At 43.0% G+C, this 16,590-nt stretch overlaps 1 protein-coding gene across 3 annotated transcripts; it reads right to left on the bottom strand.

Moving 5' to 3' along the window:
• Positions 1-2,368: 2,368 nt before the first annotated feature.
• On the bottom strand, positions 2,369-16,149 carry klhl2 (kelch-like family member 2). Of its 3 annotated transcripts, XM_081714398.1 has the most exons (15): positions 15,769-16,148; positions 14,362-14,487; positions 13,964-14,070; positions 13,532-13,653; positions 11,246-11,408; positions 10,749-10,858; positions 8,801-8,917; positions 8,434-8,583; positions 7,547-7,664; positions 6,650-6,847; positions 6,111-6,212; positions 5,840-5,968; positions 5,611-5,751; positions 4,479-4,622; positions 2,369-3,803 (listed from the first exon to the last, which is right to left on the bottom strand). In XM_081714398.1, the coding sequence occupies exons 1-15, from the start codon at positions 15,834-15,836 to the stop codon at positions 3,775-3,777; spliced, it is 1,824 nt and encodes a 607-aa protein (XP_081570524.1). In that variant the 5' UTR covers positions 15,837-16,148; the 3' UTR covers positions 2,369-3,774. The 3 variants fall into 3 exon arrangements, with proteins under 3 accessions (XP_081570524.1, XP_081570527.1, XP_081570526.1); XM_081714401.1 differs by lacking the exon at positions 4,479-4,622 and having other exon boundaries at positions 15,769-16,149; XM_081714400.1 differs by lacking the exon at positions 8,801-8,917.
• Between the last annotated feature and the right edge of the window lie 441 nt (positions 16,150-16,590).

Genomic DNA, 16,590 nt, shown 5'->3' with positions numbered 1-16,590 from the left:
CATTGGCTGAGAGAGGAGGAGACTGACGCGGGCCTTGCAAAGCAGCGTGCTGATTGGCCAAGTGCGTGGAGTGATGATAGTGAGACGCGAGCCACCGCAAAGCAGCCAATCAGGAAAACGCTCGTCTTTTCGTACCGTGAAGGTATTCGGACGGTGCAGGAACGGCAGGTGGGGTGGTTCCACGGGACAAACTGCATGCGAGAGGTGTGTCTGCACAACCAGACGCTCTCACTCGGTTCATTCCCGCTCGTCTCCTCTCTTCTCGTTCTTATGTGAGCGGCACGTAGCGGGGATTTGGCCCGGAGCGAACAGCGGGTTTTTATAAAGGTGGAGCCTTGGTGTTTTCTTCTCGGTCCAGTGTAACACGTGAAGATACCCCGTAATGAAACTGCGCCAAACATTTTCACAAGTTTGGAGTTCTCTGGATTTTTGTCGCAGAGATCATGAAAATCATCAAAACATGTCCTAATTCAAGCTCCTCACGGTGAACAGAAGTACGATGATGTTATCACTACCACAAAGGATTCCCGCCTAAAAAATCTCGAAAGCATAGTTTTCTATGTACAGGAACGTATCCTTTGCGCGATGCACAGTAGGCTAAACTATTCATTTTTGGTTAAAATAATTTTAGATGACACCTGCTAGTTTAATATCTTCTTCAAATAAAGGTTTTCATTGAAACTATAAACACATTTGTTTCACCACTCATTTCCACATTACAATGTTTTTTGTTGTTGATGATTGTAATAAACTTATTAGTTGTCGACAAGGTAATGTCAACTGGGTCCAGTATTCAGCCTGTGATAAGTCCCCCATCACTTACTATTGTTCTGAACCTTTACAATGCGTTAGCTTAGAAGATTTGAAGGATTTGTTTAGGAGCATGAAACATGTAATGCCATCTTGAAAGTTTTTCCTGTTGGCCCGCCACTGTTGTCTATTACTGATTAAGAACTACAGGCCTATATATAACCTCAAATTTTCCTCAAAACCTATAGAAATCTGTGGCCAAACTCGCTTGCACTGGAGAAGTTTCAGTCTGTTTTTCAGAAACGGCACTCTAATGGGGCTGTGTTTTTCAGGTTCCTGAATGATATTTTAATGTCCTGTGATGTGGATGACTGATCTGTTCTAGTGTTACTCAACCTTAGTTCTGCGTTTGACACAGTAGACTACTACATTTTAATTAAGCGGTTGCGAGACTAGGCGGGTATATCATGCATAGCCGTAGACTGGTTCATATCTTTCTGAGAGACATATTACCATGCCTACTGGAATCTGATTCTTGTGATATTCCACAGATTTTGGTTTTGGGGCCCCTCCTATTCTCCTTATACTTTCTGCGTTTGGGACAGATTCTAAAAAGGTGTAATATTACATATAATCCATTTCAGCTCTACTTTGCATTTAAAGCTAACGAGGTTAATAGTTTCTCTCTGCTCTTAGATTGTCTGGATAACGAATAATTTCTTAATGATAATGCAGAGGTTTTGATTGTTTACTCAGATAAGGCTAAACCTTTGATTAAACAAAGCTCTGGGCTTTCTCCTTGCTACCCCCTCCAGCTTGTGTGATCTAGGTGTTATAATGTTTTTCACCAGATCTTTTTTCCAATTTACATAATATTAGTAATTTAAGATCCAATACAGAGCTAGAGATTCTTATACATACTTTCATTTAATCTCATATTGATTTTAATGTTCTTTTCTCCTTGCTTGGTAGAGTTGCCCTAAATCATCTGCAAGCAATTCAGAATTCTGCTCTAAGACTACTTATTAGATCAAACAAACTCACATAACCACTTTATTAAGGTATCTTCACTGGCTTCTTACTGTGTATAGGATCCAGTTTAAAATTCTTACCATTATATATAGAGCAATGCATGGCCATGCGCCTACTTACGTGGCTGATCTATGCCATCTTCATCCATCAGCTCAATCTCTTGGACCAAACAAGCTAGGTCTCCTGCATGTTCCACATACTTGCCCAAGGACTTGTGGAGATTGAGCATTTGAGGTCAGAGTTCCTAAATTTTGGAAGGCTTTACCCACTCATGAGGTTTGCCGTTTCTGCAGATTCTTTTAAAGTGCAGCTAGACATATATATTTTTAAACAGGTGAGTGAAAATATTGCACCGGGTCTGCATTTTATGTACTTATATTGCATTGTATTCTGCTGTTTTTGTTTTTGTAAAGCACTCTCTCATTCTGTCAAGCTAAGAACTCTTTTTTAATGCATATTAAAATGCACGGAGTGGGAAATAAGAGACAAGGCAGTGGAGTTGGAGTGGATGGACTGAAGAGTGTCCGGAATTACACGTATGCACACTGTTGTCAACGAAAGCTCAGCCAAAACAAAAACAGACTGGTTTAAATACAAGAAGCATGTTTATTATTTATAATATAAAACAAGTTATGAAACGATTCAAGTACACTGCATTCCTCTTGACCAACACACAGATATATTTATTACTGCCGTTAATAATAATAATAATAATAATAATAATAATAATAATAATAATAATAGAAAGATTAGAGTAAATACATACATATTAGGAAATTAAAAGCTAGAAAAAGAGAAAGAGAAAGAAAAAACACTTGCACAAAAGAGCATCTACACACATTTGGTCAGTGTTCAGAACAACTGGTAGAGGGCTGGGCACGCATCACATTCATAACCGAATGGACCACGTCAGTAATTAAAAAAAAAAAAAAAAAAATCAAACAAAAAACTGGTACTCACACAAAACGCAAGAACCTAGATCCATGCAGAGCGCCTCCATATCCAAGCAGCCAGCAGCAGTCGACAGTGCCGTGCATACCCAGACATACGCAGCAATAGATCAGCGCGTCACTAATACATCAATAACCGCAAATCACACGCAACTGGATCACAATTAAAAGATATGTTCCATAAGAGATAAACAAAATGCGTTCGGGGGAGGGGTTAAGACTTCGCGAACGCGTTTTGGCAAACAAAATCTCACTAAATGTTCAAGGCAGCGTTCTGTTCGGTCTTCCGCTTGACGCTGCCATCATCCACAGGCAAGCGATGCTCGTTTCTACCCTTCAAATGGGATCAATATCTCATGGCATTATCCCATGGCATTCTGCACCAAGGTCCGTCCTTTGTAAAAGCTTCTCTTTGCTCCAGTGAGACTGTGAGCATCGGAAAGGCAAGAAAGTGCTGGTCCGTTTCAACACGTTTGATCTCAAAAACATCCCCAAATTGGCAAAAGAGGCTCATCAAGAAGTCCTTCCAGCCTAAAATCTCCCTGCCGTCTTTTCGATCAGACTCGAGAGTGTTAGTGTTGCAAGATGCATATTTGCACAAGTCGGACCTCACGAGCCAAAACAGAAGCATTAGGGTTCGAACCTCCCCCACTTGGTTAGTACTTCACTGCAAAAGTGCAATAATCTTCATCATACTGTAACTACTCTCAAATAAAAGGGGAGGGGTGAGAGAGAGAGAGAGAGAGAGAGAAATGACTGAGAAAAACAAGGAATGGTGTGAAGAGCCAAATAAAAGTTGTATAATTGTAACTGAGCGTGAATGAGGAGAGAGCTTGTGGAAGAGATATCTAGACAGATACATGGGGGTAGAGAGAGAGAGAGAGAGAGAGAGAGAGAGCAGTTTTCTCCAGGCCATCTCTGTGGTGAAGCAGCTCCAGGAGAACCTTATGCCTCTTCCAGAGATTCAGTGTGAGCTACTCTTCAGCATCACATCAGCTAGCATATCGGCTTCCACTTGAACAGGGTTTAGCTCCTCAGCTGCTCAGAGAGGTTTATCAATGACAGTCACACCTACACACACACACACACACACACACACACACACACACACACACACACACACACACACACACGGTCAGTCAGTCAAAAACATCTGCCAAGATAAGTAAGGCACCTTTTAACAGTGGCCTGAAAATACACAGTACATAAAACAGACAAAAATGTTTTGAAATGGCCATTAGATGGTGCTGTTACTCAACCTAAGCATGTCAAAAGGTTCAAAAAGGCTTTAATGTCATTTCAGCTATATACAAGCGCACAGCAAAAACGAAACAATGTTCCTCCAGGACCATGGTGCAACACAAAACAAGTGCAACAGACAACACACTACACGAGTGCAACAATACAATGCAGTGCAATAATACCATAACAATAAATACAATACACAATAAGCAGACAGTGCATTTATTTTGACCAGTACACACAGTACTGGGAATATGTAAAGTGGGTTTGTGCATAGGAGTCAGTGACATGGTATACTGAACATAGCAGTCACCGGTAGCAGCCAGAAACAGTTCAGAATACAGTACTGATTTAGTACAGTATTCTAGCAGCTAGTAGGAAGAATGTGCAAGAGTGCAAAAGGAGTGGAGTTCACTGCACTGCTTCTATGTGTGTGTGTGTGTTTGTGTGTATTTGTTTTTTTTTGTGTGTTTGTGTGTGTGTGTGTGTGTGTGTGTGTGAGACCTGCGTAGCTGCGTCCAGTGCTCATGCAGGTGGCAAGCATGGTCCACTTATCCGTGCTGGGGTTATAGAACTCCACCGATGCCAGATTGCATGAGCCGTCATCACCACCAATCACATATAGCAAGTTACTGACTGCGCACACGCCTGGAGAAATACACACACCCCTCAGAAACTGAAGCGATATTCTGATGGAAGTAGTCCTGACGCATCATTAACACAGCAAACCTGCTTGGCTCCTTGCAAATATACTCTGTCTTCAATACACATTGGTGCACATTATGGGGTTACATTTCCAGATTCAAACTTACACTTACATCAAACAGTGCAAGGAGGTGAGGGTGAAAAGAATCCACGGTAGTATCGGTTTAATATAATTATCCCTCTATTAGATTAAAGAGAACACCTGTTTAAACTTTAATCTGCGTTGACTGGTACTACTAACAAATAAAATTTATTAGCTCCTTTGGGAGGCAGAGAAATCTTGTTTCAAGTTTTTTTTAGCTTGATAATTTGTCAGATCACAGAAATATACCGTTAGCTCCAGGAGAAGGTGCTATTATGCATTTTTGTTTGGCTAGTGCACTTTTCAAAGATTTAGGATCATTTATAGACTGGTGCTGAAATGCCCCAAGGCATCCCTCTTTTCTTGATGTTTCTTTTGTTTTATTTTTTTATTTTTGGATTTCCCCCCCCCATTTTATTCATACTTAATTCCCACCCATCAGGTAAGTCTCCCCTGTCACATGACAGCTGCCAATCGGGGAGGGCGAGGACAGTCTCATGCTTACTCTGAGTCACAGGCAAACATTGCATCTTTTGGAGCTGCAGATCAAGCGTTGTCAGGGGCTGGCATAGCACACTCAGAGGACAGTGCTATCCACCCCCTTCTGATGCATGAGCTCACAGGTGCCTATGATTGGCCAGTGTCACTGTGATTGACAGCAGGGAGAAAGTATGCTTCTCCTCCCACCCTCAGAGCACAGCCAATTTTGTTCTGAGGCTCTTGGCCACGGATGGCTGTTTACTGACATTTCTACCAATCTCAGACCAATGCTGATCAACTGCAATAGTGACTGAGCTGACTAACTGGCCATGTGTCAACAGCGTCATTCAAACGTAACTGAAACGTCACCTGCATTCCGGCGACACATGTTCATGTCAGCAACCTGCTTCCAGGTGTTGGAGGCGGGGTCATACACCTCACAACTCTTCCTGACCAGTGGGCCGTCGTGCCCGCCCACTGCGTACAGCAAGCCTTTCAGCACACCCACACCTGCACACAGACAGACAGTCAGCCCTTTAAGAGCAGTGTGTGTGTGGGTGTGTGTGTGTGTGTGTGTGTGTGAGAGAGAGTGTGAGACCTGCTCCACTGCGACGGGTGCCCATCTCCGCTGTGTATGTCCACTCGTTGGTGTTCGGGTTGTATGCCTCCACCGTGCTCAAACACTGACGGGTTGCACCGTCATACCCGCCCACAGCATAAAGTATACCTACACACACAAAATGCAGAAAATCCTCCAACAGCAGGTAAAGCATCACAAAAATGAAAAACACCACCACAAAACCCTGCAATAATATGCATTGTGCGCATCCCAGGGGCACACAGATCAGTCTGTGATTGGTCCTGCTCACCTGCGACCACGCCCACTCCCACACTGCTGCGCCGGGTGTTCATGGGGGCCACGTGGAACCACTCGTTGGTCTTAGAGTTGTACGCCTCCACAGTCGCTAGGCCTGCAAATTTCCCCATCAACACAATACCGTCATTCATACCTGGATCAGTTGATTCAGATCAAAAGTAGTTGTTTTCACAAAGCCATTTTAGATCAAATGGAAACTTTACTAGAGTAAAGTAACAAAGCCAGCTTTTACTAGCAACTGTGTAAATACATTTGAAGGAGCATTTTAAATACTTTGGCTGTAGGATGATGTTGATTAACTGCTTAGTAAGATCTAACCAAGTTTTCTTGACATTTTGCATAAAAAAAGTGCACTACTTTGCCATTGAAAATTGTAGATATTTTTAAAACAATAAAATCTTCCAATGCATTAAATAAGCTTCAATGTTCAAATAAGTATTTGGCTTCAGGCTATGAATGTTCAAAAAATCATGAGCATTAACAAGCTTGGCATCAACCAGCGTGCACAAAACATACTACTGTGGGATCTACCTGTGCTACCATCGAAACCGCCCACAGCATAGAGCAGCCCATTAAGAACAGCAGCCCCTAGTGTTGACCTCCTGTCCTGCATGCTGCTCACACAGCACCATTCATCCTTCCCGGGGTCGTATGCGTCTACAGTCCTCACGCGCAGAGAGCCATTAAAACCTCCAACAGCATATACCATACCGCTCATATACACCACACCTACAGAGGTACACACACACACAGGGCCAGGCATGTACATGAACACACATGCGCGCGCGCACACACACACACACACACACACACACACATAGAGAAATGAAAGTGGTATAACAGCTGTAGTAACTGAACAGCCATGTTTGCTCATGTGGTACCTGCAGCCTCAGGTCTGCCTTGGCCACCAACAAAATGGCCACCCGCCACCCAAAAGTGGAAATCGGCCAGAGGATTGCCTTCTCACCACACAAATAGCCAATGGTTTGCTGTCTCGTCACAAACGTTTTCTTGAAGCTAAGGTCAACAACAACCAATCATATTGCACTTCATTGCTGTTCCAAAGTAAAACTAATCTGGATCCAGATGTTACTGAAGAAAATCAGTAGGAATTTGTCTGATTAACTGTTTATGGACTCTGATAAAGGTTTTAATGTTATTTAGTTTATTCCTCTGATATTAACAGAGCATATCTGGCCATTTACTTCTGTATGCACGTATTCCCATCAAGTTAATATTTAGGGGCTAATTTATGAACACACACTGAGGAGAACGCATTTTAACACAAATCTGAAATATTTGACAACAGCCTCCTGTAATGGTGCCCAACCAGTAACTTGGTGTCTCAGAAGAAGGGGTGTTTAGTCACACGTGCTCTAACTCTGTGTGTGTGTGTGTGTGTGCGCGTGTGCGTGCGCACGCAGGTACCTGCTCGACATCGTCTGGATGGCAATTCAGCCACTTGGAACCATCTCTCCTCTTCAAAGTCATAACACTCCACACTGCGAATGGCTTTAGGGGCTTGTCCCCCTACAACCACCATCACCTGCAAAGCACACACACACATACATACATGCACATACACACAGACACCCATACGCAGAGGATTCAGAATGTTTCCTTTGTAATTCATTAATATAATTACCTTTCTAAATAATTATTTTAATGATGAATCTGGTATAAAGAATTTAAAAAAAGCTTTGTTGTCTAATAAATATATTTATTGTAGGCCTAAACACACACACACACACACACAGTCATGCTGTGCCTTTAATAGATAGCTAGTTTGTCTATATGGTCATGTATATTGTGGGACATCTCTCATGCACACGAGAGAGAGAATTCAGCTGAGAAGAGCGGTGGGAACCTGTGAGAATAGCCCTTCTGCTAGCTTTCTCAATATTTTTGGTAACACTGTATGGTGCTTTATACTGTTGCCTTTATGTAACAATAGTAGCCGTGCGACCTGGCTTGGTATGGTTGGGGACGAGAATAAATGATCCCTTTAGAGCATCTACACCAGTGTCTGTGTCACTCCATGCTCCGTGATTACCCTGAAGCACCTGTTCCTCACTCCAGGTAAGAAGGGTTACAAAACACACAGACCTATGACTATAGATGTAGATGGACTACTATCCTTGTGGCTCTCTAACACTGACATATTCCCAAAATGGATTTCTCTTAGGAAAGAGATCAGTTATAGTGGTATGCACATTCTTCCGAATTGTTGGTATGCACATTCTTCCGCTGAACTGTTTAATTCTTTGACCTGACATGACAAGCAAAGTCAGACACAGACACACGCGCACAGAGACCTTTGGGTAGCTGACGGGCGTGCGCACCCTAGTGCGGATGGTCTTCATCATGGAGCGCTGTTCAGCTGGCAGCAGGTGGTATTTCATGGCTTCAATCAGGTAGTCTTTGCAGGCACTGCTATTCTTCACCAGTGATTCCTCCTCAACCCTCTGTAATACACATACAAACATTTGTCATACTAGTATTATTGGAATGCACCAGTACACACACGCACACACACACGCGCGCACGCACGCACACACACGCGCGCACGCGCACACGCACACACACGCGCGCACACACACGCGCGCACACACGCGCGCACACACGCGCACACACACACGCACACACACACGCACACGCACACACACACACACACACACACACCTGTACAAGGTACTCTCTGGAGAGGAGAGGTAGACGCACGTGTTCCATCAGATGAGCCATATGTTCCTGTCGCACATCTTTATCATGTGTGACCCATGCGATGACTGCCTCAAACACCTGCGCGCGCGCACGCACGCACACACACACACACACACACACACACACACACACACACACACACACACACACACACACACACACACACACACACACACACACACACACACACACACACACACACACACACACACACCTGTTGGTTTCCTGTTAAAACCCAGACTGTTAAGCCATGCAAATTGTAACTTCAAGCACATTGCATTGCTACAGTTTCCATGGAGATCAAAACGGCCCAAAAACCTCCAGTGGCTCTCATTGCCAAGACAACCAGCAAGCCTTTGCTTGCAAACTATAATGGCTCCCCAGACGCCACTAGCACTTGCAAAAGAAGCTGAATGTTAGCTTGTCACAATCAGGGTACAGTTGTACAACACTAATCAACCGCTGCAGAAAACAGGGTGATACGAGCCAAAATTCATGACCCAGACGATAGTGATATATCACATCACAATATACAAAAAGGTAATAAAATGGATTATTGTTGTTCTTCACTTCAGCTCATTTTTTTTCTGGCGAGTTGTGATTTATAGCCACATAATAACTTGTGTGTTATTGTGTATATTATATGGTGTACATAATCTATTGGTGTACTAAATTCAACTGCTGTTGTGCCATGTGAGGCAATGACTACTTCACAGCTCAGCAAAAATATTAGATTTTTGACATCTTGTAATAACGAGGTACTTTCTGTTGTGATAAGATACTTTCTTGTAATTACTAGATGCCCTGCTTTTCCATAATCACGACACACCTCGTAATATTGTCATGCTGAAGATTTCTTCTCTTTTCTTTTAATCTGCATGGATTGCAATACGCCACCATACATGAGTGTTTTCATACTTGAGAAAAAAATGCCAGGTAATCTGAACGGGATCAAAATAATAGAAGCGTTTCTGCCAGTCTTTTAGAAGTAGGTAAAACTTGCCAGAATCTTTGTTGTTTCAAATGTCCCTAAAAATGACTGACATGAAGAATTCAGAAGGTGCTAAAATAAGTGAGGTGCAAAGGTAATTACATTATCCCGCTCCCCCAGTAAATTAACTCCGGCACTGGTTCTGTAGTTAGCTGTTACACATACTCGTTTCGTCTCCTCGTGCTTACAGTTGTATGGTTTTCAAATTGTGAAACAGACTGCTCGTGTTCCACCTTAACTAATACAATGTGTCGACATAAATTGCACGCTACTAGTCGCAAGCTTTGAATCCAACATGACTGAGGTCGCTCCCTTTTTGCAGTTGGTTTCTCGCTAAGGTTTGCTTCAGCCTTGGTAGCGTTTGCCTTTCTGTCCTCACTCATCTTTTACTCAGTTTCGTGTCTCCAAAATAATGCTTAGCAGTCAAACAGCAAAGATGTGTCCAGGTGTGCTAATTTTAACATGTATAAAGTGTAACATATGCATTTTGTCTAGCAGAGGGGTTAGATGAAAGCAAAGTAATAATCTGTCTGGTTATAACCTATGCCATGAATAGAAATACTTAAATGTAAGGATTAACACTACATGCCGTTTTTGATAACTAATGACAGTGAGGGGCTTTTCTGTGTTTGCCAGTTGTAGATATTTATGTTCGTGTTTAATTCTGATTCAATTTTGGGCTCATCACAGTATCCACAGTATGGAAAAATCCATATCACGGGACTATGTACACCAGGAACTCACTTACTGGTATAGCAGTGCCCAGTCCTAACAGAAAGTGAAGAGATTCATTCCTCATGGCCAATCCTCTCACCGCTTTAGCTTTCAGGCTGTGTGTAGTGTGTGTGTGTGTAGTGTGTGTGTGTAGTGTGTGTGTGTATAGAGAGAGAGAGAGAGAGAGAAAGGAGTGAGTGTTACCTTCTCCTCTGACGGTATTGTAAGTTTGTCGCTGGCGATGAGGCTGCAAACCTGTTCCATCCCCAAGTTGAGGAATTCCTCGCACTGTACCACCTCTGAGAAGTGCTGCTCTGTGTGTGCATGTGTATGTTTCCAGCAAGACAGTGAGAAATGGAAATAGAGAGATTGAGAGAGAGGAAGAAGGTATAGAAAGATGAGGAGAGGAGTATGATTGAAGGAAAGACAAAAAGAAGTAAACAGTCAAACAGGGTTCAATGTATACTAAAGGACCAAAAGTAAGTGGACATCCCGCTAATTACTGAGAGCAAACCCCGAAAAACAACGAACCCATCCTACTCACGGTTTTTGACTAGGAAGACTGCAAGGCTGTGTGTGTGTGTTTTTTATTTTAACGCAGTGGGCACAGCTGAGTCAAATAGAGGAGAGGTGTCCACATACTTTTGGCTATATAATGCATGTGTCATTTTGCGGTGTAAACGATGCTCCAAGACACATACCGGCGTAGGCGTTGGCCAGGTTGAGAAGGTCCGAGCAGGCATGGAGGTCGGCGAATGCGCGGATGCCGAGGCAGTTGGTCGGGTGCAGCTGGGTGGAGAGGAACTCGCAGCACGCCCTCTTCACCTCCTGCAGCTGGAGCAGGCCCGCAGCCGGCAAGAGCACCTATAAACACACACACACACACACGAAAACAGGCATTGCGCAAATCCAGAAAATAAGATTAAGTGCATTAAGTACAACTCCATATTGCCACATGTGGAAAGGTAGACAAAAAAAAGCATTTTGTTCATGCTAGACTGTGGCATTTATGTTCAGCAAAATACAAAGAGTAACCACACAGTATTAAACAACTAATTTGCAGTGGCATACACACTTTAACTATGCCCTGGATTAGGTGCACACACACACAACTAGAAATTCCAATCTTGATTCTACACTCGCAAACTAACATGAGACACTGCATTAGAATTGTCTACATTTCATCTTCTCACACACACATCCGCATCTGTACACACGCGTGCTCGCTCGCACGCACACAGCATCGGAATCTCCAAACTTGTATCTCCACACACAGACCGTAACCACACACTACATTAGAAATGCCTACCTTACATTTGCACACACTGGCCACAAGGTGCATCTCATGGCTCTACAACTGCAGGCTGTACCATGTCTGCTGGCATGGGCCATTTCTCAGCCACCTTTTCCCATGTCCATTACTGCTCAGTTTCAAATAGCTTTCTAATAAAGCACGTGGGATGCAGAATAGATATCGTTTGTTTATTCATGGTCACAGCATTGATAACGCAGAAGGCTTCAGTATGCAAATGAGCTCTCTAACAAATTACAGGTTTTTTATGGGCTGTGAGTGTCCTGACCAATCACAGACGTTCAAAATAAATGTCTGTTCTGCGGGTGTTTTGATGAATCATGGCATATTCTCGTGATTCAGCAAACAAATGATTTTGGACAAAGTAACACAAGCTTGTCTTTAACCATGCTATATTAATAGCTTGCGTATATATTTTATATTGCCATAAGGTATATAAGCAAAATTTCAATACAGTACTACTACCAGTACTGTGCAGACTGTTTATACACCATTTTGCAACCAGTTCACTGAAAATAAGTGTTCTCCTACAGATGGGATGCGGTAGGTATTCCATAAAGAAGAATTTCTTCTGTATTAGAAATAACTTAAGCCAAAAGTGTTGAAGATAGGTCTTAGGTCTTCTGCTATTGGACAGCCATGACTTTTGTCTTAAGTTAACTTAAGTTTGTCTTAAGTTGTCTTAACTAGCAGCCCCTGGAACGGAGCAGACTGGCCACGCAGGTTTTTGCACACGCCAACCCCCCCCAATGACTCTTCTTAGCTGCTCACACACACGCAGCAGTTCCAAGCTATAAAGGCAGCGAGGGGCATTTAGCTACCGCCAGCCAGCGCAGGCGACCGAGCATCTGACGCGAACTTTGAAGTAGCATCCGAATGGCATGTGCCTCCAGATTCTCATAACACGGTCCTCCTCGGGCCAGAAACGTCCTATCACAGACGTGAACCACGGACCAAGAGTGCCGGCTACGGTGTCTGCGACTCCTGCTCTGGCCGAGATGTGTGAACGCGCCGGCCACCCACGTCAGCACCTCCTTGAGCCAATAGGACTGGGTGAAAGGGTGCTGGAAAGGAGAGCAGGAGGAAGTGACAGGACCACAATGTGGGTCCATTAGTGGGATCTGATTTACTGACTGATTCTGCAGCCTCACTAAACACCAGCATGCTAATGGAGTGGTCAGGTGGAGTTGTTGAGAGTGGTGTCGTTGCACAATATATCGTTTGTTAACTGCTGTCATGGTACTGGTCTTTGCAATACAGACGTCACAAAGGTGAATACCTTTGCCAAGCTTTAACCAAAATGATTAATACATTTCATCAAAAATAATGAAAGCCCATCACATCACATCAAACACCCTCCATTGTTACTAATAGTTATTAATATATAACACAATAGCAAATGTAGCTTCATTTTTGCAACTCAGCGTTTTGTCTACACAATCCCTACAAAGTATATCATGATCACTAATCACTTCCAGTACAATCTCAGGAACAGGGTTAACTGGTTTATAGGTTTCTCTCTCAAACCAGTCCTTACCAGCTGAACCTTTAACTATGAGCAGAAAGAGAGAGGGAGAGCCAGAGACAGAAGAAAATGAACAGCAAGAAGCAAAGAGTAGAAGGAGAGAGAGAGAAACAGTGATGTGGTGTGAGTCTGTGCTTCTGATGACACTACCTGTACGTTTTCTTCAGTGACCTGTATCTCAGCAGTATAAACATAGTCAATCAGCATTCCCAGAGTCCAGCCGTCAATCTCCTTTATGCGCACCTTCTTCTGTCGGCTCTCACTCATCTCACCTACACACACACACACACACACACCACCACACCCACCCATATTCATCAACACTATGATGCACACACACCCACACAATCGTCAACATGATAATGTGTGCACTCACGCATACACTCACTCATTACAAGCAATGTGATGTCCACACCTCCACATATATAGACATCTACAGTCATCAGTAGGATAGGGAATGCAAATTACCATTTCCATACATCTCTCAATGACATGGCAATATACGCCTCTCTCTCTCACACACACACAGACACACACAGACACACACAGACACACACAGACACACAGCATTGTTACTTGTACCTGTAAACATGGCATGGAAGTAGGGGCTCCCAGCAGCCAGTACCACCCTGTGGGCCGCAATCTCTACATCCTCCGCTATGATGGTCACATCACATAGCACACTTTGACTGGCACAGAGGGAAACAAAGAATGTTTAATCACACACAGACACACACAATTCAGACATAATTTATACCCGCACACACACTTGACCTTTTACACAATAGGAATTCTGAATGAACTGTGTATTTTTGAAGATGATACCATCTTCATCAGCATTGTTCTGAACACAAAACAAAGCCCAGCTTTTGACTAAAGCATGCATCTATTGTAGGTTTCAATGCTGCATTCATCCACACAACACACCCAGACACAAAAACTGATACAGAACAAAACTGCGCACACACACACACACACACCTGCGTAGCTCGTTCATAATCCGGAATGCTTTCTTCATGTGCCGTGGGTTAACTGTGACTGCACTCTGCTTCTCACACAAGTCATCCTTCAGTTCCACGGTTTTATGATGGCAAAGCTTAGTGCATCTGGAACACAGACAGAGAGAAGCAGGATTACATAATGCATATGTGTAACTACAATAACAAAAACACACAAACTGCAAAAACACACAAACTAACGTATGAGAGAAACTAATTTGTGCTAGAGACCCCAGCCCTCTAAATAGATCCACTCAGATGACCTGACTAGGAACGAGACCTGTTTGATGTGATTATAATCAGTCCAGGCCTTTTCTCCTAGTGACCAGCCTATGAACACACAAACCAAGGCATGGGACCAGACTGAAGCGAGGCACATCAAAGCTTGCAGTCAAAAGGCGTTTAGTTCCTGGATCGATGCTAGAGGTGCTGCCAGCCAGAATGCTGATGTTGTGTCAACAGTTCACCATGTCACACAGATTACAATACCCTTTTAAAATGTATTTTCACCCATTTAAATGTAGTTTTACCCCTTGACCTATTTAAAATGTACTTTCAACCATGTACAATGTAATTTTGTCTAGCAGAAGAAATCAAAGAGACTGTAGAATAGAGCCTTTGCCTTGGTAGCTCTTGGGGAGAAACTACCAGATTTCTAACTTTATCCAATCACACTACGTACAGAGGATGCAGCCATTAGCCCATAACACTTCAGAGCCTCCTACCCAACATTTTTATATAAACACACACACACACACACAAATAGAGTTGTGAGGTTTGCATCAAACACTGTCAATATATATTTGCAATATATTGTTAGTTAATCACAATCACGGCATTTGGCCTTTGCGATGCTGATATGGTAGAAGGCTGCAATATGCAAATAAACCATCACAGACATGACAACATGCTGCTAGCGCTCTGACCAAGCCCCGCCGTTCCAGATGACTGCTCTATTCGTGCAATCCTTGACCCAACAGTATGATTCAACAACCTCAAGTCATTTTTATCTGAAATAGTGCAGTGAAATCTTTATTCATGTCATGTCAAAGGTTCATCAGTGTTGTTAATAATGTACGAAATAACGCATTCGCTAATTTTACAATATAATCGCAATACAGTAATTTGTCCATAACCTTGTATGCATGTTTACACTGCCATGTGCAGTCATGAATTAAAGCACATCTGTGAGGCGAAAGGACCAGTGGGATCTATGCATAGTCCTAATCTGAACAACTCGGTTCACAACTATCTTTGTGTAAAACCTTCAAACTATCCACAGCAAACGCAAATAACCCGTAACTACAGGAATACGCGGAGATCAGCAAGCTAGCTAGCTAGCTAGCTACAGACACACAAACAGAGGGAGAGGGGAAGGACTGCGCTTACAATGGATGTATCTCCATGGCGTTGAATCTTTTCAGGCCGCAGTAGGTGACTCCATTAGTTTGCACCATTCCATCTTAACGAACCTTGGCCTTAACGGAGGAAGTCACCATTATGTTTATGCCAAGAAGGGCTTCGGTCCATAACCACCCACGTCGCTAGCTAGGTATCAGTCAACCTCAGCATACGGTATGCATGTAGGTACCGAACTAGTTTATGTTACAGGCGGAAATAAACACAAAGCCGTGTGAGTCACAACTGTTTTAATTTAGCTAGATAGATCAACATGCTTGGAAGCGGAGAGTGAGCATGACCATGTCCCAGGTGTTTGCGATGACCGGCGACACGCACTGTCTGTTATTTTTCCTTAGTGGGGAAAACAAGGACGTTGAGCAAAGACGCTCCTTTAGCGAGAATCAAAACAAGACTCCAGCCGCAGCGCCCCCTACCAGTGGAAGACTTCAAATGAGTGGCTATAACAGGTCTGCATGGCTGGTCTACAGATACATGCGACTGGGAATGTTGTGTAGCACATGTACAATACAGAATTTACACAGGGATGTATTTCAAGTGAAATTTTGTAAAGATTAAATAATACAATAGTGTCTAACTATGTAAAAAAGATTACTAGAGTATGAGAGTGCAAACCAACAGACAAGCAATTCCAATTTAATTCTTCACTTTTAACATGTAGAACATGTGCAGAGGCATCATCCATGACTCCCTTAGGTAAGCCATAGTTCTGAAAATATTCACACATTTCCATACTTTTCTGGAATACATCTTCATTTCAATTGTCACTTAGGTTTTAATAGCTCTGAGTAA

This window comes from Electrophorus electricus, chromosome 5 (genome assembly GCF_041902795.1).
Source record: "Electrophorus electricus isolate QZ-2024a chromosome 5, ASM4190279v1, whole genome shotgun sequence".
In the NCBI taxonomy this organism is placed as follows: Eukaryota; Metazoa; Chordata; class Actinopteri; order Gymnotiformes; family Gymnotidae; genus Electrophorus; species Electrophorus electricus.
This window is presented reverse-complemented; position numbering and strand designations above follow the sequence as displayed.